Source organism: Bufo gargarizans, chromosome 1 (genome assembly GCF_014858855.1).
Source record: "Bufo gargarizans isolate SCDJY-AF-19 chromosome 1, ASM1485885v1, whole genome shotgun sequence".
In the NCBI taxonomy this organism is placed as follows: domain Eukaryota; kingdom Metazoa; phylum Chordata; class Amphibia; order Anura; family Bufonidae; genus Bufo; species Bufo gargarizans.
Genome location: NC_058080.1, coordinates 194,793,561 through 194,808,659, shown reverse-complemented (window position 1 = coordinate 194,808,659; position 15,099 = coordinate 194,793,561). Strand labels below are relative to the sequence as shown.

Below are 15,099 nucleotides of genomic sequence, written 5' to 3'. Positions count from 1 at the left end.
TTAATGTATCGCTTTGTCATCCTGGTGTACTGAACAAACTAAGGGTACTTTCAGACTTGCGGCAGAGGATTCCGGCAGGCAGTTCCGTCGCTGGAACTGCCTGCCGGATCTGTCACAACGCATGCAAACTGATAACATAGGTTATACGGATCAGGATCCTGAGCCGTATGACAAATGCATTGGAATGCCGGGTCCGTCTCTCCGGTGTCATCCGGAAAAACGGATTCGGCATTTATTTTTTATTTATTTTTTTGCAGTCTGAGCATGCGCAGACCGCAATGCCGGATCAGTTTTGCCGGAACACTCAGGGCCGTATCTGGCATGGGAAAAAATGCCAGATCCGGCATTCCAGCAAGTGTTCTGGAATTTTGGATAGAGATAAAACAGAAGCATGCTGCACTATTATCTCTGTCCTGAAAAGTCAAAAAGACTGAACTGAAGACATCTTGATACATTAGGATAAAACTGATCCATTCTTTTCCGGTATTGAGCCCTTAGGACGGAACTCAAAGCTGGAAAAGAATAACACTAGTGTGAAAGTGCCCTAACAGACTAATAAACCAAGAGACTTTTCAGTACGATTAACGCGGACTATACATACAGAATATAGGAACTTTTTAATATTGTCTATGAGCCGAATCAGAAAGAAGCAAAGTGACTGTGTATAATTCCCTATAACAGTATGCAAATATAACATACACCGTGGCACTATAATGTGGTCGTATGTATGACAGATACCACTGATATATATATATTACTAGGTGGCTATAAAACTCCTCTATTGTTCAACAAACTTCTAGTGGATCTAACACCCATACAACCAAAGTTGTGATATTGCCATAGAACGGGGAATATGAATTTTAAATTTTTTTTTTACACTATTTTTTTGTTTCTTTGTTTTGTTTTTCCTTTTTTTGTTTTTAACGGCGTTTTGAAGATGTTTTATGTAAAATGCTTATGTGACTGTATAACAATAAATACTATGTACCTATACAAAAAAATATATATCTCATTTGGATGGTTTCAAATATAGAGTGCCTGTCTCAGCTATTTATCGGTATACTGATATAAAAAATTATATGTGAAAAAAGCAAACGGGTGAGAAATAAACAATATCCATCAATCCCATTTTTTCACTTTTTGCCCTCCATGTTTGCGCAGCCGTAACTTTTTTTTGTTTTTTTCATTGACCTGGTTGTATAAGGCCTAGATTTATGGAGGAGTAATTGCACTTTTGGGGTGCTATTTGAGAGTACACATAATTCACTTTGTAATATATGTAAATTTCTCTGTGTGTTGCAAATTTCACACTCTATTACCTGTTAAATGAGTTGTTAAGGTCATTTTTGGTTGTGTGGATTCGAATGTCCGAATATATTTTTTTGCTTTTATGTAAAGTATGCGCAAAAAATTTTATTTTATGTAAAACTGCTTATTTTTTTGCAATTAAATGTTTCCATTACATTTTCTGAGGCTACTGCTGTCTTACTGTCTTGATGTGGTTAGGACAACACTGATGTGCCATAACAGCAGGATTACTGAACTTGCAGTACTGGGAACATTTCTAGGTCACTCAGGGCTGAATGCAGAGAGCTTACCAGCCTCTGATCATACTGTGCTTACGCAGCCGTCACATACTGTGGCAATCAAAGTGTTAACTGTTGGAATGGAGCTACCTCCGATCCTGGCTCTAGAGCAAAGAAACTGAGCTGTTTTGTTTTGTACCTTTTGTGTGACGTGTCTTCATAGGTATTTCAATCATTTTGCCTGTGTCCAAACATTACTCAGACAGTTCCCTAATGTGGCACTCTAATTTGCTGACTGTACTTAGTAAAACTTAATTAAAGAAACATAAATTCCAGCATCCCCTCTGTTATGACAGCCATAGAGGGTCATCACTAAGGGACCTGTGCATGGTCAAAGCAGACAACATCTGACAGTTCAACCCTGTGGTCTAATCATCCAGATCGGCTGGTTTATAGGTGGGGACATAAGAGAGGAGTTTATTAGGAGAAGCCGCCTGTTTTTAACTGATAGAGTTGGACCCTACAAAATATAATTTTACAAATATAACAAATTGCAGAAAATCCTACAGGAGCTAGGAATGATGGGAGCCTTCAGAAAGGATGCATATGCCGGCTCCGGAGGTGAGAGACAGCAATGTGCATAACTAATGAGACATTTTGTTGTACTTTTTGCACATTTTTTAGTTACTGTTAGAAATTCCTTCTTGTAGGGTCTATGTCTTATGAGCATCTACTGGTGATAGGTCCTCTTTAAGCACAATCAGAATATGTTCTACATGTTAGCCGTGTCTAGCCTTTCCTCTATAAGCTCAGCCATTTGCTCTTTCTATTTTCCTGCCTTCAGCGTCAGGAGCAGGAAATAGCTGTCTGATATCTACCGGTCACTCAGTCACCCAGACAGCCCTACTTCTTGCTCATCTCTCATAGTCAACCTTCGTAGAAGAACTGCTCCATTCCCATCCCTCTCACTGCAGAGAGACATTTTATCAATGTTTGTAGAATGGGAAACATCCGGCATCAGTGACCAAACTTATCTGTCCGTCATGCCAAATGTATAGCTTATGGAGGGAATTTTGTTATATCCGTCAACAAATATAAAAACAAGAAATGCTGGGGAGAGTAGTTCAATAGTCACACTGATGAGGAAGGAAATAACTAGCTTCTCCTCCTAGTAGGATTTCAATACCAATCAATATGGCTGACAGCATGGGAGATAACAACATGAAGGTAAGACGTGGGATAAATATAAAACATAGGAAGCAGTATTACCGTACACCCTGAGCAAAATACCTACAAAATCATATCACAGCTTTTTTTGCCATAATAGTTTTTTCAAACTACGGGAAATTAGAAGCCAGACTGTACAGAAGTATAGTATAAATTGCAGGGGTGGATTGGCCATAGACCTTACAGGGAAGTTTCCTGGTAGGCCAATGACCCTAAAGCCCCCTGAGCAGGTACATAATAATTTGAAGCTTTGCCCTCCTGAATTCTACTCAGTACAGGGGCAGCATTTTGTGCTGCACTGTGGTATTGTCACGGACGTTCCCGCGACAGGTGGCAGGAGATCTGTGAGACTGGCAACACGTGGTTTCATCTGATAGGTTTTCCTTGTGGATCAATAGGCGTCTGTGTTGTTTCTGGTAATGGCCACACCCCTTGCCTCAGGTGTTACTTATGTGGTCATTTAACCTTCCTTATGTACTGTTGCTTCTCCAACAATGCTGTGCGGTTTATAGCTTCAGTCTCAGTTATGGATAGCTGGTGTGTGGATCTCGGCGGAGTTCCTGGTGCTTCCATTGCCCCTTTGAAATTAAGTCTTTCCTTTCCCTTTGTACTTTGTTTGGGTTCTATGTATTGCATTTCCTTATTGTGTGTATAGGCCTGTAGGAGACTCCTGTTTGTCCTTCCTGTTGGAGGAACAGGTAGTCTCATCCCTGCCATAAGTACCAGGGTCCTATAGGGCTAGATAGGACTCTAGGTATTCCTGTGTATGAACTCACCTACCTCTGAGGTCTGTTCATACTGGTAGTCAAGTCAGGATTTCGGCTAGGGTTTTAATAGGAGGTGTCCATCTTCCTTCCTTAGTTCTCAGGCCTGATCCCCTGTTCCCCCCTTCCCTCTTATGCTCGGTGTAGTGTTTCCCTCCCACACCGAAGCGTGACAGGTAGTTTATTCTGATGGGGCGGTATTTAGTGCTGCACTACGGTATTGCAGGCCCTGGCTACTTGTGTTGTCCCATCTTCTGTGAATTTGGACCCGCCTACAACAAGGAGCGATTTTTTGATTTTTTTTTTCCAGGGGCACTTTTAATTCCCAATCCGCCCCTGATGAATTGTGCATGTTCTGTGTTTATATGAATAAATGCTTCTAGAAGTTCTGAGAACTGGAGATATGTGAGATAAAGCAGTGATCGTGTGGGCAGACAAGGGTTTGGACTTCCTGTCACTAATCCCATTGATAATGTAAAAAGCAGCTTTTAATCCGTTCATAGACATTAGATACCTGTCAACTGAACGCTTTCTGCCAACTGCTGTCTCCCCAATCCCCTCCCCATACAAATAAATGCATGTCTTGTGAATGGGAGAGGGGAGAAAGCTGTTGACTGATACCTCTGAGAGTGGCTAATCTCCTTGAGAACAAAGGGATTGAGCATGCTGAAATCCAAAATGACCAACCCTCCTCTCCCCTGAGATCTGCTGTCAGGAGGCCCCAGAAACATTAGCTAGTCGCCAATCCCTTTGAAATTGCCAGGATGCAGTCTAGGCTAATATATATGAGCAGCTTTACTCACCTGTTACAGGGGTTTTTCAGGAGTTCAATATTGATGACCTATCCTTCAATATTTGATTGGTTGAGATCACACTCTCAGCACCCCGGCCAATCAGCTGTTTCAAGAGGAGGAAGTTCCAGTGAGCATCACGGCCTCTTCCAAGGTCAATGACGTCATGTTCATTGGTCACATGGACTATATGCAGCTCAGTCCCTATCCATTTAATGGGCCTGGCCTGCAATACCAAGTACAGCTGCTATACAATGTACAGTATTGTGCCTGGTATTATTTGAAGACCCCACAGTAAGCACTCTTCAAACAGGTGATCAACGTGGTTGCTGGGAGTCAGAGCCTCACCGATTATATACGGATGACCTATTCTGAGGACAGGCCATCAATACTGAATTAAAGGAATACCCTTTTAAACCTCCCGCCTCTGCAGAGCCTTTGCTCTGGTGGTCCCTGCTTTTATTTGCTTATTTCCCTGAAGCGATGATATACCACACAACTACATACATGGCCATTGCAGCCAATCATGAGCTTCAGCAGCTACATGCCATGTATGCTAGCTCACCACTGAGGCCAGTGACTGGCTTCAGCTGTCTTGTGGATTTACAGGCAGCACATCTTCGCTCCTGGATATGAAACAAATACCCTACAGCAGGCATGCTCAACCTGTGGCCCTCCAGCTGTTGCAAAACTACAACTAGCCTACAGCAATCAGCCTACAGCAGGGCATTGTGGGAGTTGTAGTTTTACAACAGCTGGAGGGCCGCAGGTTGAACATGCCTGCCCTACCGGGACTGAGCATTGGGCTGGAGAGGCGGAGAATTTAACAGGTGAGTAATGTTAGTTTTTTATTTTATAACATTTTCCTCGACTACTTTACTTTCTTAGGGCTCTTTCACACTTGCGTTGTCCGGATCCGTCGTGTACTCCATTTGCCGGAAGTACCCGCCGGATCTGTAACACCGCAAGTGAACTGAAAGCATTTGAAGACTGATCCGTCTTCAAAATGCGTTCAGTGTTACTATGGCAGCCAGGACGCTATTAAAGTCCTGGTTGCCATAGTAGTGGGGAGCAGGGGAGCAGTATACTTACCGTCCGTGCTGCTCCCGGGGAGCTCCAGAATGACGTCAGAGCGCCCCATGCGTGATCCATGCGCGTGGGGCGCCCTGACGTCACTCTGAAGCGCCCCGGGAGCCGCACGGACGGTAAGTATGCTGCTCCCCCGCTCCCCACTACACTTTACCATGGCAAACAGGACTTTAGTGTCCTGGCAGCCATGGTAACCATTCAGAAAAAGCTAAACGTCAGATCCGGTAATGCGCCGAAACGACGTTTAGCTTAAGGCCGGATCCGGATCAATGCCTTTCAATGGGCATTAATTCCGGATCCGGCCTTGCGGCAAGTATTCAGGATTTTTGGCCGGAGCAAAAAGCACAGCATGCTGCAGTATTTTCTCCGGCCAAAAAACGTTCCGTTCCGGAACTGAAGACATCCTGATGCATCCTGAACGGATTTCACTCCATTCAGAATGCATGGGGATAATCCTGATCAGGATTCTTCCGGCATAGAGCCCCGACGACGGAACTCTATGCCGGAATAGAACAACTGAAGTGTGAAAGAGCCCTTAGGCTTTGACGCTTCCTGGATCCCTGTGAGTATTAAATGGAAAGAAGGGTGCGGGGGGCTGGGTGGGGGTTATTTGGGTTGCCTACACGTCACAGAGTTTTTTGGAGGAGGTTTTGAGGCAGATTTCCCTTTCGGTTTTTCAGTCAGAAGTGGATTTAAAAGGAATTGGAAATATGAAGGAAGGACCTATAATTCTCCTTCCTGCTAGATCCACCTCTGGCTTTGGCTGAAAAACCTGTTCCAGAAAACCCTGTGTGAACCTACCCTTAAACTCCTGGATGACCCCTTTAAAAGGAACCTGTCATGTTGAACATGGTGTGTGAGCGGCAGGCAGCATGTTATAGAGCAGGAGGAGCTGAGCAGATTGATATATAGTTTATGGGAAAAGATTCAGTAAAACCTGTAATTTATACATTTAAATTCCTTCTCATTCTTGGCTTTGACGTTAAGGAGGCGGTCCTATCAGTGATTGACAGCTCTCTCTGTATACAGAGTCATAGAGGGCGGGCTGTCAATCACTGATAGGACCGCCTTCTTAACGTCAAAGCCCAGAATGAGCAGTAATATAAATGAATAAATTACAGGTTTCACTGAATCTTTTTCCTATAAAACTACATATCAATCTGCTCTGCTCCTCCTGCTCTATAACATGCTGCCTGTAGCTTATATTGCATTTTCATAGTGACAGGTTCCCTTTAACTCTTTCAGATCCTTCCACACAAGGAACATATGCAACAATTTACAGTGACTGTACATTTTATAGCTATTAAAAGTCAAAGAGGATCTGCATGCCAATTTAGACACACGATAAAGAGACCTGAACTCAGCAATGCAGCCAATGACGTGATACCCGGTACGAAGCCGATCATTTTCTTGCCGCTCATTTTTGACTTGTCTGATGTTTTCGACCTGGATAGAAAAGCAAACAGCAACAAGCAGTGCTAATATAATAAACCCCACTGGTTATGGTTTGTCATCTCCCCAGTTTCAGGGAGGCTGTCAGCTTCCTGTTTAAATGGAGAAGAAAAATACAAGCATGGGTCTGATAGAGCGCACGCCGCTCCTCCCCTTGTGTTCTGCATCCAAAAACCGAAAGCCAGACAAGAGGATAACTGGACACAAAGGCTTGGAAGCCACAGCACTGGTGGAAGCGTTCCAGTAGCTAGCTCTGAGCGCATATATTACCACTGTGGTTGTGTGGCTGCCGTCTGTGCAACAAGATCAGTTAACCCTTCACTCCCGTTTCCTAATGATTGCATAATCTCTCATGGGCAGATGCTACTATTATGCTTGTGTTCGTGTCTATGACCAGCACGCAGAAGGTGATAATGTACAGACATTAATAACATTAGTATTAAACAGCTTAATATTTTTTTTTTAAAGATTATGTTATTTGCAGCACGGACACCCATGATGGCATCTGTCCAGGGATAATTTTGCTATCTGAAATGTTTTCGGCTACTACGTGTATCCATATACAAATGGCGATACGGCAAATGTACAAGCTGAACCTTTGGGTTATACATATAACCTTTCACCGCCGAGTTCATGCTCTATTCCCATTTCTTAATGTTCTGAGATGTGTTCGGGCTTGTTAACCCATAAATGACAGCACAGAAATGTGTCATACATCCAGTCTAAACAAGCAACCGTAGCAGTTAGGTTACACGTAATATATTTACCGCCGCGGAACAGGAAGCTAGGCTATGGGCAGTCAGTTGTAAGGAGCTGGTGCTTTCCTTAGTCGCCTGGCTAGGAAAAGAGTGGATCTGTGGGGTTAAAAAGTTATTTTATCCCACATAGTCACAAAAGGGAAAAAAATGCGGAAAGACCACCAGCTCTCGAGTGTGAAGACCCTGCCAACAACCCGGCACCCTGGATCCCTAGGAGTATGATATGGAAAGGGCTGGGGGTGTATTTCGGTTGCTTGCTATCACACTTGAATTTTCAGATTTTAGGCTTTTTTTTTTTTTTTTTAAACATGAACGTGTTTCTAATGGAAAAGAGAAAGTCTTCCTATCTGTGGGGAGTGGGACCACCAGTGTATTCGGAAGAAAGAAACCGGACAATGGGGTAAAGTACAGAAAGCAACATGACAACCGCCATTCATAGCATAGTCCTGGGGGTCTTGTTATAGACATTAGCTTTATATTACCGTACACATATCTTCTATCTGTAAGTAGACAACATGGCTGGTATGGGAAATAAACGGTGCCCTCTGCTCTCTCTGGGGGTATTGAGGAGACATGAGCCTCTCTCTTTACAACATTATGTGAGTGAAGAACAGGGCAGATTCTGCCTTAATACAGGAGAAGCCAAATAAAGGGAGGGGAGGGGGTTGCTTCCTGTGTAAGATATCTAACCAGTCTAACAGCATCAGAGTCAGAGGGAAGAAGAGGGAGGAGGAGGAAAAGGAGGAGGGAGTGAGGGAAAATAGCCACTACTGTGCACATCCCCCTCCCCCGCCGCAGAGACACAAGTGAGCAGCCTCAGCTCTGACAGTGTCCTGATTACACTTTACACTTGTACACCCCACCCCCAGCCTCATGACTCTATTTCACCACAAAAATCCAGTTGTCCACATTTATCACGCCTCAGACAATGCTTTGCCCTGGACCCAGAGCAGACAGCTTGTTAGATGGGTGCATTGTGCAATGCTAGGAGTCAGATGGCACCTCTATCACAATACTCTCTGCATTTATATTTGCATGTTGTGTATCAAGGGCAATAGGTAATGTGACACTTTGTGTCCTATTATCCATTTGTAGAGCTGATTCCTAGCTTGGACCATGACTATGGTGAGGTGACGTCTGCCCCTGGGACTGTGGGGGTGCAGGAATGTGTAGTGATCCACCTAGGTGCAATGTACAGCCACTGAAAGAAGATTTTATTTATACCAGAGGGTATCAAAAACTTTCCCCCGGTAAATAGTGGGACGATTGCCTGTAAATGAGACATTCACGTGACGCGTCGCTTTCAAAGAAATAAAGGGAAACAATAATGAAGGCAATTGGCTTGTTAAGTCACATTACTTTTGTCACATCATTCAATACCACATGTTGGATCCAGAAAATACAGATAGATCCACTTTCTGTGGTAGTAAATAGTACAAATACTATATATCCGTAAATAATAGTACAAGTACAAAATATCAATAAATTATAGTAGGAATATGAAATATTAGTATATAATACAAAAAGTACTAGAAAATAATAGCCTAAGAATGAAATATTAGTAAATAATAGAATAAATAGTAAATAATAGAATAAATACTAAATATTAGTATATAGATAATAAATAATGACTACATAAATGAGTAAATACTAGTATAAGTACTAAATAAATATAAGAAAATAATAATACAAACACTAAATAAATATTGGTGACATAAACTACAGGACAATGATATGTGTCAGGATCTCAGGGCATCATGGAAGGACAATGCAATAAGATAGAGCGCAGCATGGGTTAATGCACCTCTCCCAGGTCAGGCCTTTCATTGATAATCTATTCAGCATTGCAATGACTGATGAAATCAATGTAGGGGTTAATGTGAGGCAGCAGACAGCCCACACAATAACTTGCTGTCCTTTGTTACATGATCAGTGCTGCACTCAGGGGGCTAAGCCACTTATGAGATAACACTCAAGCTGCCCCCCCCCCCCCCTTGCCAACAAGCACATATCAGCCAGGCATCAAGATGTGCCACCTTCCTGCTGGATCACTGCACCCAGCAGCTCCAAGAAGCCTCACTCAACTTCCTCCAGAATTAAAAGTGGTGAAAACTTTGAGGCATTGCCCATTGCGGCTGGCTCCACCCCTAACCCCGCTCTGAAAACAGAAAACACACGGGATAACCCCCTCCCTCCACCTCCCCCCCTTATGCCAAGCAATGAGACTCCAGCAGCAATAGTGCCCACTGGCTCCCCCTCTTACCATGATCAGAGTGTGGTTCCTGTGTTCGCCTGTGACCGCTGCTGTCTCTGCATCCTGCTTGCCCTGCTGCGGATGATGATGGTGGTGGTGGTGATGATGATGGGGTTGCTGCTTGTTGGCACCAGTTCCACCACCACCAGCAGCTGTAGAACCTGTGGCAGGAGCTGCCCCCTGGCTGGTGCCTGACTTCTTGGCTCTTTGCTCCAGTGTCCTCTGGTACAGATTCACCGTGTCCCTTCTCTCCATTTCCAGTTGCTCAGCCTGGGCTTGCTGGTACCTGCTCTCGCAGCTGACATGGTGCCTCCTGCAGCCCTCTATCCTCTGCCGGAGCCTCTCCACCACGGTGCTGTGCTTAGGAATGCTGGCGCTGCTGCTATTGTTCGGAGCATTGGGGGCAGCAGCGCTGGGAGGGGTATTATTACCACTGTGACTACCAACCCCAATGCCAGCGCCACCGATGCTGCTGCCCAGGGCATTGCTGATGCACAGACTGCTGCCGTTGGTGGAGGCAGCGGGGGCTGCGAAATCCCCCATGCCAGTCCCCGTGCACACTATTTTGGAAGAGAAGTTTGCAGTGTCCCCTAGACTTGGGTGTGTGGGGGGCTTTCTCCAGGTGGGCTGTTATAAGGGATCAGGAGGAGCGAGGTCGGGGTGCACAGCCAGCATGGAGACCAGCAGGTCAGTGCACAGCCCCCGGGGAGGAGAGGAGCGGGCAGCAGCTCTCATAGGATCACACACACTACAAAAAAAAGTAGGGAAACCAAGGCAGGAGTTGTGGAGAAAGCCCAGCAGGTCAGCGCTCGTCTTCCGTCTAGAATCCAGTGTATTCCCAGTCAGGAGCAGAAGGTCCAGCCAACGGGTGACCACACATGACTGTCACTTGCACGCACAGCCGGGTATGTACACAACACACACACATGCACACACGCCTCCTCTCAGCACCAACTCTGCTGGACTCCCCTTCCGCAGAGCGCAGCACAAAAGTTTACTTGTGTGTGCGGCAAAGCGTCCAAAGTACTTTTTTGTGGATCTCCAGCATGTTAAACGCAATGCAAAAAAAAATTAAAAGAAGCAAAAAAATAAATAAACCAGAGATTGAACCAATAAAATGAATGTATCTTTCTACATAAGTGATAAATCCTGAGGGGGAGAACACACAGCTCAATAGCCAGAAAATCGAGCAGTGCAGCTGAAGCCGGAGCTGATAGAGCACGGCTGCCTAATGCTGCTGCCGCTGCCTGTGCTGTTATTGCTCCTCCTGCCACCATCACAATGATCAAGTGCTCTCCTCCTCCTCTCACCGCTTCCTCCTCCTTCATGCCAGCGGAGTGATATCAGGACAAGAGCTCAGTAAACACAAGCGAGAGGCCGTGAGGCGGCCCTGGGGACCAGGTGCAAAACCAGGACTAGAGTTTAAGCTCCAGTACAGGAGGAGCGGGGTTGGCAGGGGAAGGAGGCGCGGGGCATACACTCAACTCTTGACCTTCCCTTGGTTTTGTGTGCACAGAGGCTGGAGCAGCAGGAAGAGTCAGTCTGCTGTGTGCTCTGCCCTGTGTCTCTGACTGAACCCTCCTGTCACTTTTACTGTATATACTGTGCTGTCTCTCTGACTGAACCCTCCTGTCACATTTACTGTATATGTACTGTGCTGTCTCTCTGACTGAACCCTCCTGTCACATTTACTGTATATGTACTGTGCTGTCTCTCTGACTGAACCCCCCTGTCACATTTACTGTATATGTACTGTGCTGTCTCTCGGACTGAACCCTCCTGTCACATTTACTGTATATGTACTGTCTCTCTGACTGAACCCTCCTGTCACATTTACTGTATATGTACTGTGCTGTCTCTCTGACTGAACCCTCCTGTCACATTTACTGTATATGTACTGTGCTGTCTCTCTGACTGAACCCTCCTGTCACATTTACTGTATATGTACTGTGCTGTCTCTCTGACTGAACCCTCCTGTCACATTTACTGTATATGTACTGTGCTGGCTCTCTGACTGAACCCTCCTGTCACATTTACTGTATATGTACTGTGCTGTCTCTCTGACTGAACCCTCCTGTCACATTTACTGTATATGTACTGTGCTGTCTCTCTGACTGAACCCTCCTGTCACATTTACTGTATATGTACTGTGCTGTCTCTCTGACTGAACCCTCCTGTCACATTTACTGTATATGTACTGTGCTGTCTCTCTGACTGAACCCTCCTGTCACATTTGCTGTATATGTACTGTGCTGTCTCTCTGAACCCTCCTGTCACATTTACTGTATATGTACTGTGCTGTCTCTGTGACTGAACCCTCCTGTCACATTTACAGTATATGTACTATGCTGTCTCTCTGGCTGAACCCTCCTGTCACATTTACTGTATATGTACTGTGCTGTCTCTCTGACTGAACCCCCCTGTCACATTTACTGTATATGTACTGTGCTGTCTCTCTGACTGAACCCTCCTGTCACATTTACTGTATATGTACTGTCTCTCTGACTGAACCCTCCTGTCACATTTACTGTATATGTACTGTGCTGTCTCTCTGACTGAACCCCCCTGTCACATTTACTGTATATGTACTGTGCTGTCTCTCTGACTGAACCCTCCTGTCACATTTACTGTATATGTACTATGCTGTCTCTCTGACTGAACCCTCCTGTCACTTTTACTGTATATATACTATGCTGTCTCTCTGACTGAACCCTCCTGTCACATTTACTGTATATGTACTATGCTGTCTCTCTGACTGAACCCTCCTGTCACTTTTACTGTATATATACTATGCTGTTTCTCTGGCTGAACCCTCCTGTCACATTTACTGTATATGTACTGTGCTGTCTCTCTGTCTGAACCCTCCTGTCACATTTACTGTATATGTACTGTGCTGTCTCTCTGAACCCTCCTGTCACATTTACTGTATATGTTCGGTACTATGCTGTCTCTCTGTCTGAACCCTCCTGTCACATTTACTGTATATGTACTGTGCTGTCTCTCTGACAGAGCTCTTCTGTCACATTTACTGTATATGTACTGTGCTGTCTCTCTGGCTGAACCCTCCTGTCACATTTACTGTATATGTACTATGCTGTCTCTCTGGCTGAACCCTTCTGTCACTTTTACTGTATGTGTACTATGCTGTCTCTCTGGCTGAACCCTCCTGTCACATTTACTGTATATGTACTATGCTGTCTCTCTGAACCCTCCTGTCACATTTACTGTATATGTACTGTGCTGTCTCTCTGACTGAACCCTCCTGTCACATTTACTGTATATGTACTGTGCTGTCTCTCTGACTGAACCCCCCTGTCACATTTACTGTATATGTACTGTGCTGTCTCTCTGACTGAACCCTCCTGTCACATTTACTGTATATGTACTATGCTGTCTCTCTGACTGAACCCTCCTGTCACTTTTACTGTATATATACTATGCTGTCTCTCTGACTGAACCCTCCTGTCACATTTACTGTATATGTACTATGCTGTCTCTCTGACTGAACCCTCCTGTCACTTTTACTGTATATATACTATGCTGTTTCTCTGACTGAACCCTCCTGTCACATTTACTGTATATGTACTGTGCTGTCTCTCTGAACCCTCCTGTCACATTTACTGTATATGTACGGTACTATGCTGTCTCTCTGTCTGAACCCTCCTGTCACATTTACTGTATATGTACTGTGCTGTCTCTCTGACAGAGCTCTTCTGTCACATTTACTGTATATGTACTGTGCTGTCTCTCTGGCTGAACCCTCCTGTCACATTTACTGTATATGTACTGTGCTGTCTCTCTGACTGAACCCCCCTGTCACATTTACTGTATATGTACTGTGCTGTCTCTTGGACTGAACCCTCCTGTCACATTTACTGTATATGTACTGTGCTGTCTCTCTGACTGAACCCTCCTGTCACATTTACTGTATATGTACTGTGCTGTCTCTCTGACTGAACCCCCCTGTCACATTTACTGTATATGTACTGTGCTGTCTCTCGGACTGAACCCTCCTGTCACATTTACTGTATATGTACTGTCTCTCTGACTGAACCCTCCTGTCACATTTACTGTATATGTACTGTGCTGTCTCTCTGACTGAACCCTCCTGTCACATTTACTGTATATGTACTGTGCTGTCTCTCTGACTGAACCCTCCTGTCACATTTACTGTATATGTACTGTGCTGGCTCTCTGACTGAACCCTCCTGTCACATTTACTGTATATGTACTGTGCTGTCTCTCTGACTGAACCCTCCTGTCACATTTACTGTATATGTACTGTGCTGTCTCTCTGACTGAACCCTCCTGTCACATTTACTGTATATGTACTGTGCTGGCTCTCTGACTGAACCCTCCTGTCACATTTACTGTATATGTACTGTCTCTCTGACTGAACCCTCCTGTCACATTTACTGTATATGTACTGTGCTGTCTCTCTGACTGAACCCTCCTGTCACATTTGCTGTATATGTACTGTCTCTCTGACTGAACCCTCCTGTCACATTTACTGTATATGTACTGTGCTGTCTCTGTGACTGAACCCTCCTGTCACATTTACAGTATATGTACTATGCTGTCTCTCTGGCTGAACCCTCCTGTCACATTTACTGTATATGTACTGTGCTGTCTCTCTGACTGAACCCCCCTGTCACATTTACTGTATATGTACTGTGCTGTCTCTCTGACTGAACCCTCCTGTCACATTTACTGTATATGTACTGTCTCTCTGACTGAACCCTCCTGTCACATTTACTGTATATGTACTGTGCTGTCTCTCTGACTGAACCCTCCTGTCACATTTACTGTATATGTACTGTGCTGTCTCTCTGACTGAACCCCCTGTCACATTTACTGTATATGTACTGTGCTGTCTCTCTGACTGAACCCTCCTGTCACTTTTACTGTATATATACTATGCTGTCTCTCTGACTGAACCCTCCTGTCACATTTACTGTATATGTACTATGCTGTCTCTCTGACTGAACCCTCCTGTCACTTTTACTGTATATATACTATGCTGTTTCTCTGGCTGAACCCTCCTGTCACATTTACTGTATATGTACTGTGCTGTCTCTCTGAACCCTCCTGTCACATTTACTGTATATGTACGGTACTATGCTGTCTCTCTGTCTGAACCCTCCTGTCACATTTACTGTATATGTACTGTGCTGTCTCTCTGACAGAGCTCTTCTGTCACATTTACTGTATATGTACTGTGCTGTCTCTCTGGCTGAA

At 44.6% G+C, this 15,099-nt stretch overlaps 1 protein-coding gene across 2 annotated transcripts in view; it reads right to left on the bottom strand.

Annotated features, from left to right (window-relative positions):
* Positions 1 to 11,565, bottom strand: part of MAML3 (mastermind like transcriptional coactivator 3) — a 373,092-nt gene extending 361,527 nt beyond the window's left edge. Inside the window, exon 1 of one of the 2 annotated variants that reach the window (XM_044300780.1) lies at positions 9,871 to 11,565. In XM_044300780.1, the coding sequence (XP_044156715.1) occupies positions 9,871 to 10,404 (534 nt within the window). In that variant the 5' untranslated portion in view covers positions 10,405 to 11,565. Of the gene's footprint in view, positions 1 to 8,089; positions 8,181 to 9,870 lie in introns of those variants that run through there. The other variant, XM_044300788.1, reaches the window with a different exon arrangement.
* Between the last annotated feature and the right edge of the window lie 3,534 nt (positions 11,566 to 15,099).